At 37.8% G+C, this 17,846-nt stretch overlaps 1 protein-coding gene across 1 annotated transcript in view; it reads left to right on the top strand.

The window, feature by feature from the left end:
* Positions 1 to 17,846, top strand: part of Malrd1 (MAM and LDL receptor class A domain containing 1) — a 719,676-nt gene that overhangs the window by 84,363 nt on the left and 617,467 nt on the right. Inside the window, exons 6-7 of the mRNA XM_052156848.1 lie at positions 6,825 to 6,971; positions 14,703 to 14,869. Coding sequence (XP_052012808.1) covers positions 6,825 to 6,971; positions 14,703 to 14,869 — 314 coding nt within the window. The remainder of the gene's footprint in view (positions 1 to 6,824; positions 6,972 to 14,702; positions 14,870 to 17,846) is intronic.

Raw genomic sequence — 17,846 nt, 5'->3', positions numbered from 1 at the left:
AACATTAATGGTTTGGTCTGTTAGACTGACACTGATCTGATTAAACTGTAGAACCAGTGGCATGTTGCTTTACTGTCCTTCTTGTGTCTCCCTGTTTTGGTCTCTGTCTCTCTATCTCTTTTTCTCGGATCATGAATATGTTATCTGGCTACAAAAATGTTTAGAACATATTTTTTGAATGTTAACATCCTGAGAGAGATGTGAGTATTTCCAAGGGATCCTGCATCTTAATTTTAACCATTCTGTAAATATAACAAATGAGATTTTACCATCATGAAGTGTTGATAACCAAGCAGGACTTTTGTTGCTCAGACACAAAGCTCTGAAGAATTGATTCTGTAGATGAAAGCTTGAGATGTGAGTGTCAAATTGAGATGCTCGTCTTGTTGGTATGGACATAAGTTGTAAAACCCTGAAACCAGCTACAGGAGAATGTACATGCCAACTTTTGTTGACTTCAATGTCTTAGTTTTAGCTGTGTGTCAATATCTGCAGGTAAATAAAGCAGTGGGCAAGATTAAACACATCTACTTAACATAATGTTTCATAATATACCATTCAAGATTGTCTTATAATCGTATACAATTTTTGGATTTAAAATTCAAATTGGGCCCTCTTCTTTCTGGTCTCTTCCTGTTTTGGGGAAGATCCCCCTGTCTCACACCATCTCTCAACTGTACAGTTAAAGGGTTCCAAGGAGATCTGTGGCAGCCAGTGCAACAGGTAGGATAGCCACCAAAATAATTGCAGCAGCGGGGACCCCTAGGAGTCAAGCAGATGTGGAACTTGTACTCTAGATGTGAATCTCCTCTCTCTTCTGGTCTAAACTTGCTTGGGGGCAGAACAGCTTGCCTTCTACTCTCTATCAAAATTCTGCCAGAGTTCCAGGAGATCTACTGCAGCCAGGGCAACAGATTACAGGGCTCCGAGAAGATCTGCTGCAGCCAGGGCAACAGTCTTCAGAGCTTACAGGAAACCAGCCAGGTCCTTAGATCCCTCAGGAGATCTGCTGCAACCAATGGACACAGGAGGCAGGCTCCAGACAGAGACACCAAGGTCAGCTAACATCAGAGATAACCAGATGGCAAGAGGCAAACATAAGATCATAAACAACAGTAGCCAATATACTTTGACACTATTAGAACTCTGCTCTCCCACAACAGCAAGTCATGGATACCCTGACACACCTGAAAAGCACAATGCTCATCTAGAATTCCATCTCATGGAGATAATAGAGACCATTAGGAAGGGTATCAATAACTCTTAAACTTAAAGAAAAGAGGAAAACACAGTTAAGTAGATATAAGCCCTTAAAGAGGAAACAAATCACTCAAAGAAATATAGGAAGTTATAATTAAACAGTTGATCTAATTGAACAAAATAGTCTAAGACCTAAAAATGGGAGTAGAAAAAAATAAAGAAATCACAAATAGAAGCAACCCTAAAAATGGAAAACATAGGAAAGAGGTTAGGAACTATAGATGTGAGCATCAACAGCAGAATACAAGAGAGATGAGAGAATCTCAGGCAGAGAAGATACCTTAGAAGATATTGACACAACTGTCAAAGAAAATACAAAGCATAAAAATCTCCTAACCCTGAGCATCCAGGAAACATTGGGACACAATGAAAATAATAAACCTAAGAATAGTAGGAACAGAAGAAAGCTATGATTTCTAGCTCATGCTAGAATACATCTTCAACAAAAGTCATAGAAGAAAACTTCCCCAACTTAAAGAAAGAGATGACTGTAAAAGTGCAAGAAGCCTAGTGGACATGAAGTAAAATTGACCAGGAAAGAAAATACTTTTATTAGTTTATAATCAAAACACTAAATGCACAGGACAAAGAAAGACTACTTAAAGCTATAAGGGTAAAAGGCCAAGTAATATATAAAGGCAGACCTATCAGAATTACACCAGACTTCTCAACAGAACTCTGAAAGCCAGAAGATCCTGGACAGATGTTAAGCAGACCTTAAAAGAACACAAGTGCTATCCCAGGCTTCTATACCCTGTAGCAATATCAATCATCATAAATGGAGAAACCAAAATATTCCATGTCAAAATCAAATTTAAACAATATATATCTGCTCACACAGCCCTACAGAGGATTCTTAAAGGAAAACTCCAACACAAGGGTAGTGTCTACACCAAAGGGAAGGGGAACAAAAAATTAATCATCTTACAGCAAATCCCAAAGGAGAGATTCACACATGCATAATTCTACCTCCAACAAAAAATATAACAGGAACTAGCAATCATATTTCTTTAATGTCTCTCAACATCAAAGGACTCAGTTCCTCAATAAAAGACACAAGTTATCAGACTTGATATGCAAGCAGGATCCTCGATTTTGCTGCATTCATGAAACACATCTCAATGATAAAGACAGACACAACCTTAGAGCAAAAGACTGGAAAATTTTTCTCAAGCAGATACTTCTAAGAAACAACTGGGAGTATCCATTCTAAAATCCAATAAAATAGGCATTCAACCAAAAGTTATCAAGCAAGATGGGGAAGGACACTTCATATTCATCAAAGGAACATCCACCAAGATGCAATCTCAATTCTGAACATCTACTCCACAAGTGGAAGGGCACCCACATTCATAAAAGAAACTTTACTAAAGCTCAAAAGACACACTGAATTCACACAATAGTGTGTGACTTCAACATAAAAGAAACTTTACTAAATCTCAAAAGACACTCTGAATTCACACAATAGTGTGTGACTTCAACACCCCACTCTCACCAATGAACAGGTCACTGAAACAGAAACTAAACAGAGACATAGTGAAGCTAACAGAAGTCATAAACCAAATGGATTTTTGGATTTGTTTTTTTTTTCAAGGCAGGGTTTCTCTGTGTAGCCCTGGCTGTCCTGAACTCACTCTGTAGACCAGGCTGGCCTCAAACTCAGAAATCCACCTGCCTCTGCCTCCCAGAGTGCTGGGGATTATAGGCGTGCGCCACCACCGCCCAGCTAAACCAAATGGATTTAACCATTTGGTATATATACCTTCTCCAAAACTGACCATATAATCAGTCACAAAACAAGCCTCAGCAGATATAAGATTGAAACAATCTCATACATCCTATCAAATCACCATGGAATAAGGTTTGACTTCAATAACAACAAAAACAGAAAACCCACATACCCATGGAAACTGAACAGATCTCTACTTAATGATAACTTGGTGAGGGAGGAAATAAGAAAATAAATTAGACACTTTCTAGAATTCAATAAAAATAAAGACTCAGCATACACAAACTTATGGGATTCAATGAAAGCAGTATTAAAAGGAAAATTCATAGCTCTAAGTGCCCTTGAAAAGTAACTGGAGAGATCCTACACTAGCAATTTAACATCACACCTGAAAAGCCCTAATACAAAAAGAAGCAAACACATCCAACAGGAGTAGATGACAGGAAATAATAAAATTCAGGGTAGAAATTAACCAATTAGGAACAAAGAGAATGTACAAAGAATCAAAACCAAAAGCAAGTTCTTTGAGAAAATCAACAAGAGAGATAAACCCTTAGCCAAACTAACTAAAGGGCACAGAGACAATATCCAAATTAACAAAAATCAGAAATGAAAAGAGAGATAACTACAGAAAAAGGAAATTTTAAAAATCATCAGATCCTACTACAAAAGCCTAAACTTAATAAAAACTGGAAAATTTAGATGAAGTGTATGACTTTTTAGACACATACCATGTACCAAAGTTAAATCAAAGCAGGTAAACACAGTCCCATATCCCCTAAGGAAATAGAAAATGTCATTAAAATCCTTCTACCCACCCCCAAAAGCCAGGGCCAGTTAGCTTTAGTGCAGAATTCTATCAGACATTCAAAGAAGAGTCATTACCAACACTGTTAGCTTTCTTTCTAAGTTATACCCCACAGTTGCCTGTTTCACTATAAAAGGAGATACTTGCTCTCTCCACTTTCTCTTGCTCTTGCCTTCCTGCTCCTGCTCTATCATCTTGTCCCTTCCACCTCCTCTCTCCATGTGTGCATAGCTGGCCTTTACTTCTCCTCTCCTCTCCTCTCCTCTCCTCTCCTCTCCTCTCCTCTCCTCTCCTCTCCTCTCCTCTCCTCTCCTCTCCTCTCCTCTCCTCTTCTCTCTGCCTTTCCCTCTCCATCCCCTTCTCTCTATCTCTCTCTCCCCCTTTCTCTGTCTCTACTATTCTCTTGACTCCCCTCCTCATGCCCCAAATAAACTCTATTCTGTACTATATGATTGTGGGGCTGGTCCTTCAGGGGGAAGGGATGCCTTAGTATGGGCCCATGGAGGCACCACCTTCCCCACTCCTCACCAAACATCCACCAAAACATATCCCTTCCTCTCTGTATCTTTTTATAAACACACCAAACACTCCTGAAGCTATTTTATACAATAGAAACAGAAGGAATACTACCTAAATTCATTCTATGAAGTCAGAGTTACACAGATACCTAAACCACACAAAGACCCAACAAAGAAAGAGAACTTCAGATCAATTTCCCTTATGAATATTAATGCAAAAATACTCAAGAAAATTCTGGCAAACCAAATACAAGAACACATCAAAACCATCATTCACCATGATCAAGTAGGCTTCATCCCAGGGATGCAGGAATGATTCAATAAATGAAAATCCATTAATGTAATCCACTATATAAACAAACTCAAAGCAAAAGTATCCCATATCTCATTAGATGCTGAAAAAGTATTTGACAAAATATAACACCAATTCATGTGAATAGTACTGGAGAGATCAGTAATTCTAGTCCCTTTCCTAACCATAATAAATGCAGCCTTCAGCAAACTAACAAATTAAAGGGAGAGATACTTGAAGCAATCCCACTAAAATCAGGGACAAGAGTGTTCCCTCTCTCTGTATCTATTAAATATAGTACTCAAAGTTCAAGCTAGAGCACTAAGACAACAAAAGTGGATCAAGGGGATACAAATTTGAAAGGAAGAAGTCAAGGTGATATGACAGTATACACAAGAGCACCTCAAAAATTTACCAGAGAACTTCTACTGCTGATAAACAATAACAGCAATGTGGCCGGATATAAAATTAACTCAAACAAATCAGTAGCCTTCCTTTATACAAATGATAAATAGGCTGAGAAAGAGACTAGTGAAACAACACCCTTCCCAATACACACACATAGTATAAAATATCTTGGCATAACTCTTACCAAGCAAATAAAAGATCTGTTTGATAACTACAAATCCCTGAAAAAAAGAAATTGAAGAAGACCTCAGAAGATGGATTAATAATATTAGCATAGTAAAAAATGGCCATTCTACCAGCAGCAATCTACAGATTCAACACAATCTTCCACATCAAGATTCCAACACAGTTCTTGGAACTGTGTTGTGTCCAACACAGACATGGAAAGAGTGAATCTCAATTTCATATTGAAAAACAAACAAACAAAAAACCCAGGATAGCAAAAAATAATTCTAATTTTTAATTATTAAAAATTTTGTCCATTTACATTTCAAATGACACTCCCCCTTTCCAGTTACCCCTCCACAAATCCCTCATATCATTCCCCATCTCCTCCTCCCCTTTGGCTCTATGAGGGTGCTCTTCCACCCAATCTCCCACTTGCACTTCACCCCTCTAGCATCCCCCTATGCTGGAACATCAAGCAACCACAGGATCAAGGGCCTCTTCTCCCACTGATGTCAGATAAAGGAAAGACAGGGACAAAAATTTGAACAGAAAAAGCCATCCAAAGACTACCCACCTATGGGTCCATCCCATCTGCAGACACCAATCCCCCACACTATTGGTTATGCCAAGAAGTGCTTACTGACAGAAGCCTGTTATCTGAGAGGGTCTACCACCCCCTGACCAATACAAATACAGATAATCAGAGCCAGCCATTGGGCTGAGCCAAGGAACCCCAATGGAAGAGCTATGGGAAGGACTGAAGAAGCTGAAGGGGAGTGCAACCCCACAGGAAAAACAACAATATAAGCTAACTGAACCCTTCAGAGATCCTAGGAACTAAACCACCAATCAAGGAGTATACATGGGTGGATACATGGCTCCAGTTACATATATAGCACAGGATTGCGTTATCTGACATCAGCGGGAGGGGAGGTGCTTGGTCTTATGGGAGCTTGTTGCCCCAGCAAAGGGGGATGCTGGATGGATGAGGAAGAAGTGAATGGTTGGGTATGGAAGCATCCTCATAGAGGCAAAGGGGTGGGGGGTGGGATGGGGAGTTTTGGAAAGGGAGACTGGGACATGTAAACAAATAAAATAATCAATGTAAAATCAAGTTCAAGTGGTAAGTGGACTAATGGATATACTTCCATAAAGTAGCTAAGGAGAAACTGTATGAAACTTTACAATTTTTTTTCTAGAGCTATGATGCAAGGAGAACTAGAAATTTCATTTTAAAACAATCGTTCTTATTAGAGAGGATCCATGTTTTTATCAAAGCTTTTGTAAATAGAGTGACCTAGGTAAGTTTGCAGCTGTGTCTGGCAATGTGGGTCACATACACCCCATGATAGCTATGAATATGATCAAAACACAAAATTACTTCGAACAGTATGATGTCTTTTTGTAATGCAGTTGTGTAGTTCTCCAACATGCACTTTGTAGATGCAAGTATCATGTCCCAGTAGTAGAAGATTGGATAAACCTGCCTGGATCCAAAGCTTTATTGAATTAAAAGTTCCAGAGAGTAATGTGCACTTGTTTTTCTGCAGAAGGACTCTTAGTTTGTTATAATACACACTTGTGGTTAATCACTCTAGGAGATGGTAATACTCTACCAAGGCCCTTTTCTCTCTTCTCTAGTGTGTCAGACCTGTGGATTTGACCTTGACACCTGTGACTTGGCAACCGAGGTATCCACTGGGAGAACTTCTTGGATATGCACAAAAGCAAGAGAGGTCCCTTCACTGGACTCTGTACCTTGGCAGGATCAAAGCGTCCTTGATGAAGGTACCAAACAAACCGTAATGCAATGTATGTAAGTGTTAGGATCCTGCTTTGTTGGATCTTTAAGTCTTTAAGCCAGGGATGTTGATGAGCACACATATTAATAAAAGTGCATTTTATCACAGATCCCAAAAGTGAAAAACAAAATGCTTTTAACCCTGTAAAGGGAAAATTATGTTACAGTAGCTGTTGTTCCTCTTGATGTTATTATTTTCTTATTACCTGGGTGTGTTCTTATATGAAAAGTAAAAAGAAAGCTGTTTTGTCCGTTTGTTCTTTTTTAGCGCTGCACTACTAGGTTTTCTCTTATTCTAGTGTAAGTTTCTGGGACCTTTGTGTATGTCCTCCCATTGTTCCCACTCTGGAACTCCTTCTCAGTTATTACTTGCTTTTTTCCTGCTTACTTTTTTGGAAATATTGCTGGATATGTCTTTTAATATATATTCTTAAGTAAAAATTTTATTATTGTTGTAACAAGTGTGTGTGTATGTGTGTGTGTGTGTGTGTGTGTGTGTGTGTGTGTGTGTGTAGAGCTGGGCACGCTTCTGTATGAGTATACCAGGGAATCTGAGAATTTGTTTTTTTCTTCTATCTTATAGTTCTGGGAATCATACTAGGTCATCAGTCATGTGCGTGCCTTGTAAGCACTTTAACTTGCTGGTCCATCTTAATGGCCTTAATTTTAATATGCACATATTAATACTAAATTTATTTAATAAAACCTAAAATGAGTGCTGGAGAAATGATTCAGTTGTAAAAGAAATACATTTGTTTTCTCACAAAGGACCTGACTCAGTTCCCAGACTCTACATGGGTTGCCTCACAGAGGGCTCTACTCTATCTCTGGGAGACCTGACATCTTCTTTAGGCCTCTGTGGGCACCTAGACACATAAACATCCACTAATTTTTTTTATTAAAAAATAAAACTTTTGCCTTCTGGGTAGCACCTGTGCAGGAGCAGAGCCTCTGCCGTGGATCTGCACCTGCTCATCCCACACCCCAGTTGCAGCTCAGTCCCCAGGGATTCTGACACATCCAGGCTCACAGGCTCACAGGCTCACAGGCTCACAGGCTCACAGGCTCACAGGCTCACAGGAGGGAAAAGCTCCAGTCAGAGACAGCTATGCCAGTTAACACCAGAGATAGCCAGATTGTGAGAGGTGAGGGCAAGAACATACACAACAGAAACCAATGCTACTTGGCAACCTCAGGACCCAGGACTCCTACCACAGCAAGACCTGGGTACCCCAACACATCTGTAAAGTAAGATTCAGATCTCGATTCTCATCTTATGAAGATGATAGAGGACTTTAAGAAGGGTAAAAATAACTCCCTTAAAGAAATACAGAAAAACATAGGTAAACAAGTAGAAGCTCTTAAAGAGGAAGCACATAAATCCCTTAAAGAAATACAGGAAAACACAAACAGGTGAAGGAATTGAACAAAACAGTTCAGGATCTGACCAAGCCAGCTCAGTAACAGGTTCTCCAGTGCAGGAATGGGGATTAAAAAGAAAAAAAAATAATTAGACAACATTGTAGCATGATCCCAGGCAGTTCTCAGGCTGAGGTGTTTTTTTCCAAACGCTTTTATACAATTTTAATTGCATGGAAGTATTAAGGTCTGTTTTAGGTTAAGGAACAAGCAAGACAATAAACACAAATAGTCTAGAAACAAGCAAGGCAATAAACAAAGTTTGGTGATTACTCCCTGTTTTCTAAGGGCTTATCAGGATGACCAAAATATCTGAGCCTACTTCTGTGTCCTAGCCCATAGTCATACTCATGCCTGAAGCCCAATTCTTTGTTCTAGCCTAAGTTTAGATTCCTGCCTGAACTTCCCTGTTCTAGCCTAAAATTAGATTACAAATAACCCTATTAAAAATAATGGAGTAAATATTAGCAATGGAGCTAAACAAATAATTCTCAACTGAGGAATCTAAAATATCTGAGAAACACTTAAAGAAATGTTCAAAGTCCCTAGTCATAAGGTATGGTTATCACCTCATGGAGTGGGCCATAATCAAATCAAACATTGGTTGGTTACTCCCACAAGCTTTGGGCCACTATGACAACAGTATATCGCAGAAGGATGCCATTGCAGACCAAAGGTTTTATAGTTGGGTTGGGCTTTAACTTTCTCCTTTGGTAGTGTGCTGAGTAACTTCCAGTGTCATGAACCTTAGTCTGTAGGGCTGAAGGCTCCATGTGGATACCAACTGGAGATACCCAAGTTTAGTAAGTTGTATAGATGTTGTCTTCAGCAATGGGGCTTTACTGTCAGTTTGTGCACTGCCACCAATATTTTTGACAATAACCTAGGTGATTTGTTGCTTTCTATGGGACCTCTTTGGCCAATAACTCAATTAGATTTAACCCTTTATTTGGTGACAAGAGATGTCCAATTGGAGTTCTGACTCCAACTGACTTAGCAGTTTCATCTAGATTGCCTTCATATATGTGTATATTATAAGAGGTACCTCCTGTTTTGTGTATGTTTCCATGTGAACCTTCATGGTCCTTAGTTTTAGCTGTCCCTCCTCATATTTCCTCGTTTGCCCACTTTTTCTCTCTCCCTCCCTATTTGATCTTTCCATCCCAGTTACACCCCACCTCAAAAATTCATCTTCTTGACCATGAGAAAGATCTTGAAAATTTCATCTACTCTGTAGTACTTATTTATCCTTGAGTTGGAGGTTAACCTCTTTTGGTCTTATGAAGATCATAATATATATTTTATGATTTTCTTTCTTGTGTTTTCAGTGTTTCAGAATATACATTTTTGCAATGTTGCCTAAAGATCCAATGGATTTCAGTGGAATTTTAGTAACGTCCCTTTTCATCTCCAGTTTTACTGATTTTAGTGGGTTTTTTTTTTCACCCTTTTGATTGCTTTGTCTAGAGCAGTAGCTTTGCCAATCTTACTTATTTCTTCAAAATTAAATTATATTATGCATGCCAGCTATGTGCACAGTGGCCAATGAAAGCCTGGTGGATTTTTGAACTCCTGTCTTTCACAGGATTGTAGTGGTGTTGAACTTCTATTCAAATGTCCATTGCCTACCAGATCATCAACTTCGTTTCTTTGGGTGCCAGAGGCCTCTGGTGGTCAAATTTAGCTTTGCAGTCTGTGTACTGGGAAGGTTCAATTATTTTCAAGATGTCCCTCCCTGGATTGGCTAATGATATGGCAGGGTTTTTGTCTTCAAAATATGTTTGGAATAGTGAAAGCAATCATATCACTAAAGTTTATACAGACCTAAAACCAGAATGAGCATGTCTTCATACATTTCAGACCTACTAGTTGTTGATCACCCTTTGGATAGATGACATCATAGGTTACATTTAGACTGATTTGGAGGTATTCTATTGCAGTTGCTTTGAATATTGCTTTGGTTGTTTTTTTGATTTTCTCCTTATACTCATTTTCCATACTAATTTATTTTGGCTTAAAAGTGCTATGAGTGTGTTCAAGCTCAGCAATTCCTCTCTTAACATCTACTAACATCTGCTAACAAAGCCCATACAGACACTTGTGATCTGTTACATTGATTTTTGCTCTAATGTTACTTTTTGGTTCCTAAATGTTCCATCTCTCTGCCTATGCTCTCTGTTCTAGTTTGATGTCTGTACGGTAATAAGATACTGTGATCAAAAGAAACCTGGGGAAGGAAGAGGTTTATTTGGATTGCAGATTATAGTCTGTCATTGACGTAAGGTGGGGCAGGATCAAGCAGTAATCTGTATGGAGGATGAATATTGCTCACGTGGCTAGCTCAAATACCTCTCTTATGTAGCTCAAGCCCAGTAAGGATGGGATCACCCACAGTAGGCTGGGACCTCCTACATCAATTATTGATGAAGAAAAAGCCCCATAGAATGCCTCCAGGCAAATCTGATAGAGGCAATTTCTCCATTGAAAGTACTACTTCCAGGTGTGTCTAGGTTTAAGATGACACAAAGTAATCAGCTCTTTATCTGTCTATTTATTTAATTAGTGATGCCAGCATATCAATTCTAGTTATATTAGATTTCTATTCTCATCATTCCAATATTTCATGGAATAAGTATGTCTGGTTTTAGTATTTGCTTTTTATTTTCAAACTGTCTCTGATCTTTCAATATGCCTTGTAAAGTTTTGCAAATGTAGAACTCAAAAATTTTGATTTTATATATATATATATATATATATAAAGTTGTAGTTACTAGGTTTATCTCCACATGATGTTAGATAGCATACTATGTGCAATAGCTGATAATTTCTGAAGCTAATTTGTTTCAGACCCCTGGTTTTACTCTTTGCTTCTGGGTTCCTTTACAGATTAGTTTTTAAATAATATAAAGTCATGTAATACCATTACACAGGAGCTGTGTGTTAGTTGCATGCTGTAAGGGAAGGGGAAGTATCTAGACTCTATGGTTTGAGAACTGGTTTTCTATGTAGTTTGTACTTTTACTTTGTGGTTTTCAAAGAGACGCTGCCCAATCATTCTATGAGAACAGACAGGAATCTGCCCTTCCAACATGCTGCCAATGTGGAAGGCTAGTACTGATGGAAGTTGGATGCATCAGAACGGTTCAAGAACATTTCAAAATGGTGACTTTCCCATCTTCTCAATTGCAACACGTGACTTCGGTACCTTGGGAATCTTTGTGTCTGTTTCCTCTGCAGTTCTAGGAAACAGGCTGGATTCTGACCTCACCTTTCTGCTCTACTGATTAAGAGATTTGCTTTTTATTTTATGCATATTTTTCTTGTTACCTTGATATGAGCACCAAATTCTAAGCCCCTTATATGCAGTTCAGACATTGGAATAGTTTCAGAAATTGTGTTCAGTGAGGTTGGTTTTCTTCTTTATCTCCCTCCAGTCTCTTCTGCTTTCCCCGTGTTCTCCACTTGCACATTGCTTAGTGATGTTTGTTATGGCATTGCTCAGCTGGTCAGGATCTCCCAAGAATGCAAAGGCAGATTTAAGGCTTCACTCTTCATGGACGTTGCTGGCATTTCTGCATCTCTTTGGTAATGTGTTGCTATGTTTCCTTATTTCTGTCTGCTGAAAGCAATAGATGTAGCCTATAATATGGGATTCCAGTGACTAACAACTCAAAAAAAAATAGCCTATGCTTGATAGACAGCTTTTTATTTGATAGTTTATATAGTTTTTTAAAGCAGCTATAGGAATATTTATTAACCTTCAGAGAAATGAAGGTTTCATATTTTACTTTTGTAAAATAGATAACAGAAATGTCTTTGTTGTTTGTATTATCAATATTATTGACTCAAGAGTAATCCAAATTAGTTTTAAATATGTGAAAATAAAATTGATCACAATTTTGTATACTAGAAAATCTATAAGTGCAGCTAATAAAAGTATAGACAACTATTCCTCCCATGTGGTTTTAAAGAAAAACAGCATTTTAAATTGTACACTTGAAACTGTCAAGATTTTTATGTGAATGCTAGAAAAACATAGCATAAAAGATGTTTAATTCTGAGATAAAAATACATTTCTGAGTACAGAAAAAATGCACTGTGACATTTAGAAGAAAACATTGGGCTAGCAAGATGGCCCCATCAGTCAAGTGCTTGCCTTTGGACCCCTGAATCAATGCAAAAAAAGCCAGGTATGGCGGCATGCTTATAATTAAGCTGCCCAGAAGACAGAGAGAGGAAGTTCTCTGAGACCTTCTTCCAAGCAAGCTTTTCATAATTGACAGGGCCTATGTCCTGTCTCAGAAGAGATCCTATCTCATAAAAGAAGGTGGACAGTGACTGAGGAAGATGACCAATATTGCACCTCTGACCTCTTGTACACACATGTGTATTCATACCATGAATATACATACATGGGCACACACATATCCACACCATAAATATCAGGTGCAACATGGTTACCAACATGGTCGCATGGCACAGTTTGGGCTGCAGGAGAAACATCAACCTGAATAGTTCTCTGGCTTTCTAGTACAGATGGCATTGCTCATTCTTCTATGCTTTTCTGTTTTGCTTTTTTCTATACCATATCTATCTTCAAACACAACTTTGGTTAAAAAAAATGTCCAGAATAGGGTTTGAGAGCATTCCTAGAGAAGGAAATGGCTTTGATGTCTATAGCAACAATGGCCGTGGCTATCCAAACATTCTAACAGTCAGCCCAGGAAAAATGGAACAAAAGGACTCTGGATGAGGAGGCTGACAGCCTTGTTTGATCTCTGCGAAATCTATCCCACTCATGACAATTGAGTTGTACCAGGAAATATTTGAATCAGGAAATGTTTTTGAGAGACATGAAGCTTTAGTAGTTAAGAGAATTGACCCCAAGGAAAAGGAAGCATGGTCCTGGGTCATCTAGAACAAGGATGTCCATAGAAAATACAAGGGACAAGATCAAGAAGGAAATAACTGTCTACTGGATTAGTGAGCTATGCTGAAAGTCCCCATGAGGGCAGATCTCAAATAATAGAAAGTTTGATCCAGACATATTATTGGGGAAAACTGGGAGATATATATATAATAAAAAGATAAAGGATGGATTGAAGAGTTTGTACCCAGTGAGGGGGCCATTGAATTAGTGACATAATCTTCTTGTAAAGTTTGGAACATACTAATTTGACCCCCTAGCATTGCCTGCCTAAGGAAATTAGAATACAAGTTCTAAAAGATAGAGTTTGATCTTGTAAAGGACCCCTGGGGGAAGCTGCGAGAGGAATTAAAATAGTATCTGGAAAGGAGTTTGAAAAGCAATGTACAAATAGATACTTGGGTGATCTTAATAAAGAATTTTTTTGCAAATATAAGATGCTAGAATATTAATATTATTTTGACCTGATTAGCACCTTTATGTGTTCAGGCTAATGCTGTAACCTCAAGTTTGTGGCCAGATGACCTGTGCTTTGGAGGTTTTGCTGAGAGTTAAAAGTTAATGTACAACCTGCTTTAGCAGTCACTGAACTGTGGCTGTGTGTGCATTGTGCTTTCTGGTGACAGAGGTGAACTCAGAAAGAGAAAAAACTGAGAGAGAGAGAGAGAGAGAGAGAGAGAGAGAGAGAGAGAGAGAGAGAGAGAGAGAAGAGGCAGAGACAGAGAGACAGAGACAGAGAGAGACAGAGACAGAAAGACAGAGAGAAAGATAGAGAGACAGAAAGAGAGACAGAGAGACAGAGACAGAGAGAGAAGAAAGACAGAGAGACAGGAGAGAGAGACAGAGACAGAAAGAAAGACAGAGAGACAGAAGGAGAGAGAGACAGAAGGAGAGAGAGACATAGAGACAGAAAGAGAGAGAGAGAGAGAGAGAGAGAGAGAGATTGAAAGCTGTTTTCACACACATCTTCAGAATAGCAATGAGTTATTGTAATCTTGCACCGGCATCATTGCCTGAGACTCTTATTTCAGACAGATCCAATCCTCCCATTCTCCAGAACCCCAAGGACTGAGGCTGGTCCTCAGCTTAGTATACTAACTTAATGGGATCCAAATTTTAAAACACATATTTCTTTGGTAGAAATATTAAAACCCATTACTGAAGTTGTCATTAAATATTAATTTGAGGAATTAGGAATGAACTGACATGTGATATTAAAGCTTATCAGTAATCGGTGCAATCATTTTTAGGTTTCATAGCCTTTAAAGTAAAATACTTTAAGCCTGGTTTTGAAAACTCCCTAAAAAGTTTTGTTAAAAAAATATAACACATATTTTTTTTCCTCAATTGGTTCTTTTGTCTTTACATTTAGGTTACTTTGTATGGATGAGGGCCAGTCATGCGTCTACTTCTGGACCCATAGAGAGCAGTGCATATTTAAACAGCTCTGTATGTCACTGCACGGAGGGGAACTGCCATCTTCAGTTCTATTACAGGATGGAAAACAGTGTCCTGAGAGTAAGACTGTACAATGATAAGGTAAGAAAAAAACAGCATTGATTTAAAATCCATTGAATATATGACACTTCTGACCTTAGACATTTACCATTCTAGTTCTCATTCATAGACTTTATACATTCTGTTTATTTTTACATTTGTGTATGTGTATGCCTTCTTGTCTTCATGTACACCACATGTGTTCAAATGCCCCAAGAGGTCAGAAGAGGTGTTGGTTCTGCTGTAGCTGGAGTTACAATGGTTATCAACCGTTTACCTTCCACATGGTATCAGTAAATAATCCCTGGACTTCTGCAAGAGCAGAAAGTATTCTCTCTTTTTTGTCTACAAAAATGAAACTACTTCTATTAAAGAGAAAGAAACACACACATGCTGGCACACAGAGAGAAATCTTTCTACAAGACAGGAAACCATGCCTGGACTGCTCATGGTTAGTGGCCTCGGGGGGAGGGTCAGAGAGAATCTTCTTCCTCTAGCTCAGAGTTTATCAGTTTAAACAAAGAAAAGAAAGCTGATAGGTCCACAACTTTGGGTACAGAGGTTGAGCTCAAGTCTTGAACTTCTTTGACCAGCCTAGACTGGTCTTCTGCTGGAGGGTAGGGTGGGGTTACAAGGAAAGAATTGTTCTGCCAGGACTTTGTCTCAGATCACAAAGGTAAAAAAGTCAGAAAATTTTCCGTCTCTCTTATTCCATTGTGGCTTCTTTCCCTAAGTGGCCGATTTTCAGGGATCTGTGCAACTCCTATTTCCATAGTCTGGTCTCAGGGGTTCATTTAATTGCTGTCATGCATTCTGGTGCATTCTGCAAGCTGATAAAGGAGAAAATATGGGAAGGAACAGTCAAAGTTCCTCTAAGGAGTTTCCATCTCAGGAATGATGATAAAATTTAACCGATAGAGAAAATCTAGAAGGTAAACTAGCCATTTAACAACAGTGTACAATGTGAGTGAGACAATGTCTATAGCACACAAAAACTGAGACTGTTAAGGTTTTTGGTTTTCTTGCCTACTCTATTTCTGTAATAAGGGCAAGACTGCCTCCTAAGAATTTTCTTAACTACACCCTCAATAGGATTTATTGCAAGTACCATGATTAATCATTGAACTATTTATCCAGCACTAAATTTAGATATTCTTTTTCTAATTTTATTATAGATTTTAATAATTTTTAGTAGTCAAATACTGTCCTTTTAAAAGTACTTGTGAGATATATATATATATATATATATATATATATATATATATATATATATATATAAATTCAAAAGCTTAGAAATCATTTAAGAAATGGCAGGTCAAATAGAAATGAGATATTTGGGATTATATATTATAAGTTATGTTTTAGAGTTCTGATATAATATATAATCTAATCATATATATGATGGAAATAAATTCTTTGTTCTAATCAGTAAGTGAGGACTTATAGTTACTGAATAAACACAAATGAGTCATATTAAGTTTGAGCTGAATTAAACTGAGTTGAATTAAATTGAGTTGAATTAAAATGCATGTTGCTATATAGAAAGAACATTATTATCCCAGTGAGTGACACAAATTTGTAACTTTCCAAGCTAATGGAATGAAATTAGCTGCAATTCATATTTTCATGATATACTCTAAACATCTCGATTGTTATGAAGTGTCTACTCATTGATAGGAATAAAAATCCACATGGAACAATTATAGTCATCTAAAAATTTGGAAACACTGAAGGAAATCCAATGCTAGAGAGCCAGTAAGATTATCCAAATGAGTTTCCTTTGTTTCAGGATGCTTTGGGTTAATCTAGTTCAAATTTCCTCATAGTTTAAACCTGACACATTGATAAGAAAACATTTGTCACATGGGCTTGTCTGGTGGCATAGAAAACCTCTCACCAGCATTTTATTCTGTTCATTTCACTTCTCAAGTTTGATGTGTCAAGACAATTAATCCTGAAAGATAAGATTGCTTTTTAGAAAGGATTTCGAAGATGGAGGAGGAATCCATTTTACTCATCGTTTGCTTTGCTTTTGTACTTTTCTAATCATATCTGGTCTTTTCCCTTCTGTTTGCTTCTTGCAAAAATACTTGCAGAATTCTAAAGCAATAAATTGAATGGATACTGTTGTAACATATGGCAGTCTGTTTTTCATTGTTATTGTGATAAGATGTTACTAATATTTGTTTTAAAATATGATATCTTTATTAGTCCCTGGAGAATTTTATATAAATAATCATATTCATAGTATTCATAGTCATGGATAACATTCATCCAACTGCCACTCAGCTCTTCTTATTCCCAAAAACACTTCATCTACTTTTTTTAAATAAAAGAGAGTACATCATAGCAAATATTTGATCCTCTAGCTCTTTTGTGTATATTTGTCTTCACACACACACACACACACACACACACACACACACACAGACATATATATATACATATATATTCATTCATTTCTCTTTACACATATATATATTTCATTATTTAAAGCAATTTTTAACTCTAGCTCTTACAATCATTCTCCACCCTCTTTCTTAATGCTCCATGAGACTTTGATGTAGGATTTCATTGTAAATGTATTAATTGAGGACAGGTTCCACATGGGCAGTAGATCTTTGCTTTTTACCCATTGTGGATTTCTGTTATGATCTCTTTCTGTTGACAAAAGAAGCTTCTTTGATTAGAGGTACGATCTGGACCTTTCTATAGATATAAGGATATGTATTAAAGATATAGTTAGAGATTATACTGGTTAAAGACAATACAGGCATTTGGCTAAATTTACAGAGCCAGATGTGAGTTACATCCTATTCAACTAGTCTGAAGTACAGATAGGGGGTTGTTGGTTTGCCCTAGGACATAAGTACCATTATTGCATCTTTTAGAGTATCCTACCATTCTGGTCATTATGATGGTTCGTTGGCATTATAGCTGGACATGACTATTAATGGCCTTTGTCCATTGGCAACTTACATGGCTCCTCTTTTATGTGTCACTGAGGCAAATTTTCAGT

The sequence above is a fragment of the Apodemus sylvaticus genome, chromosome 14 (genome assembly GCF_947179515.1).
Source record: "Apodemus sylvaticus chromosome 14, mApoSyl1.1, whole genome shotgun sequence".
NCBI classification, from domain to species: Eukaryota; Metazoa; Chordata; class Mammalia; order Rodentia; family Muridae; genus Apodemus; species Apodemus sylvaticus.
This window is presented reverse-complemented; position numbering and strand designations above follow the sequence as displayed.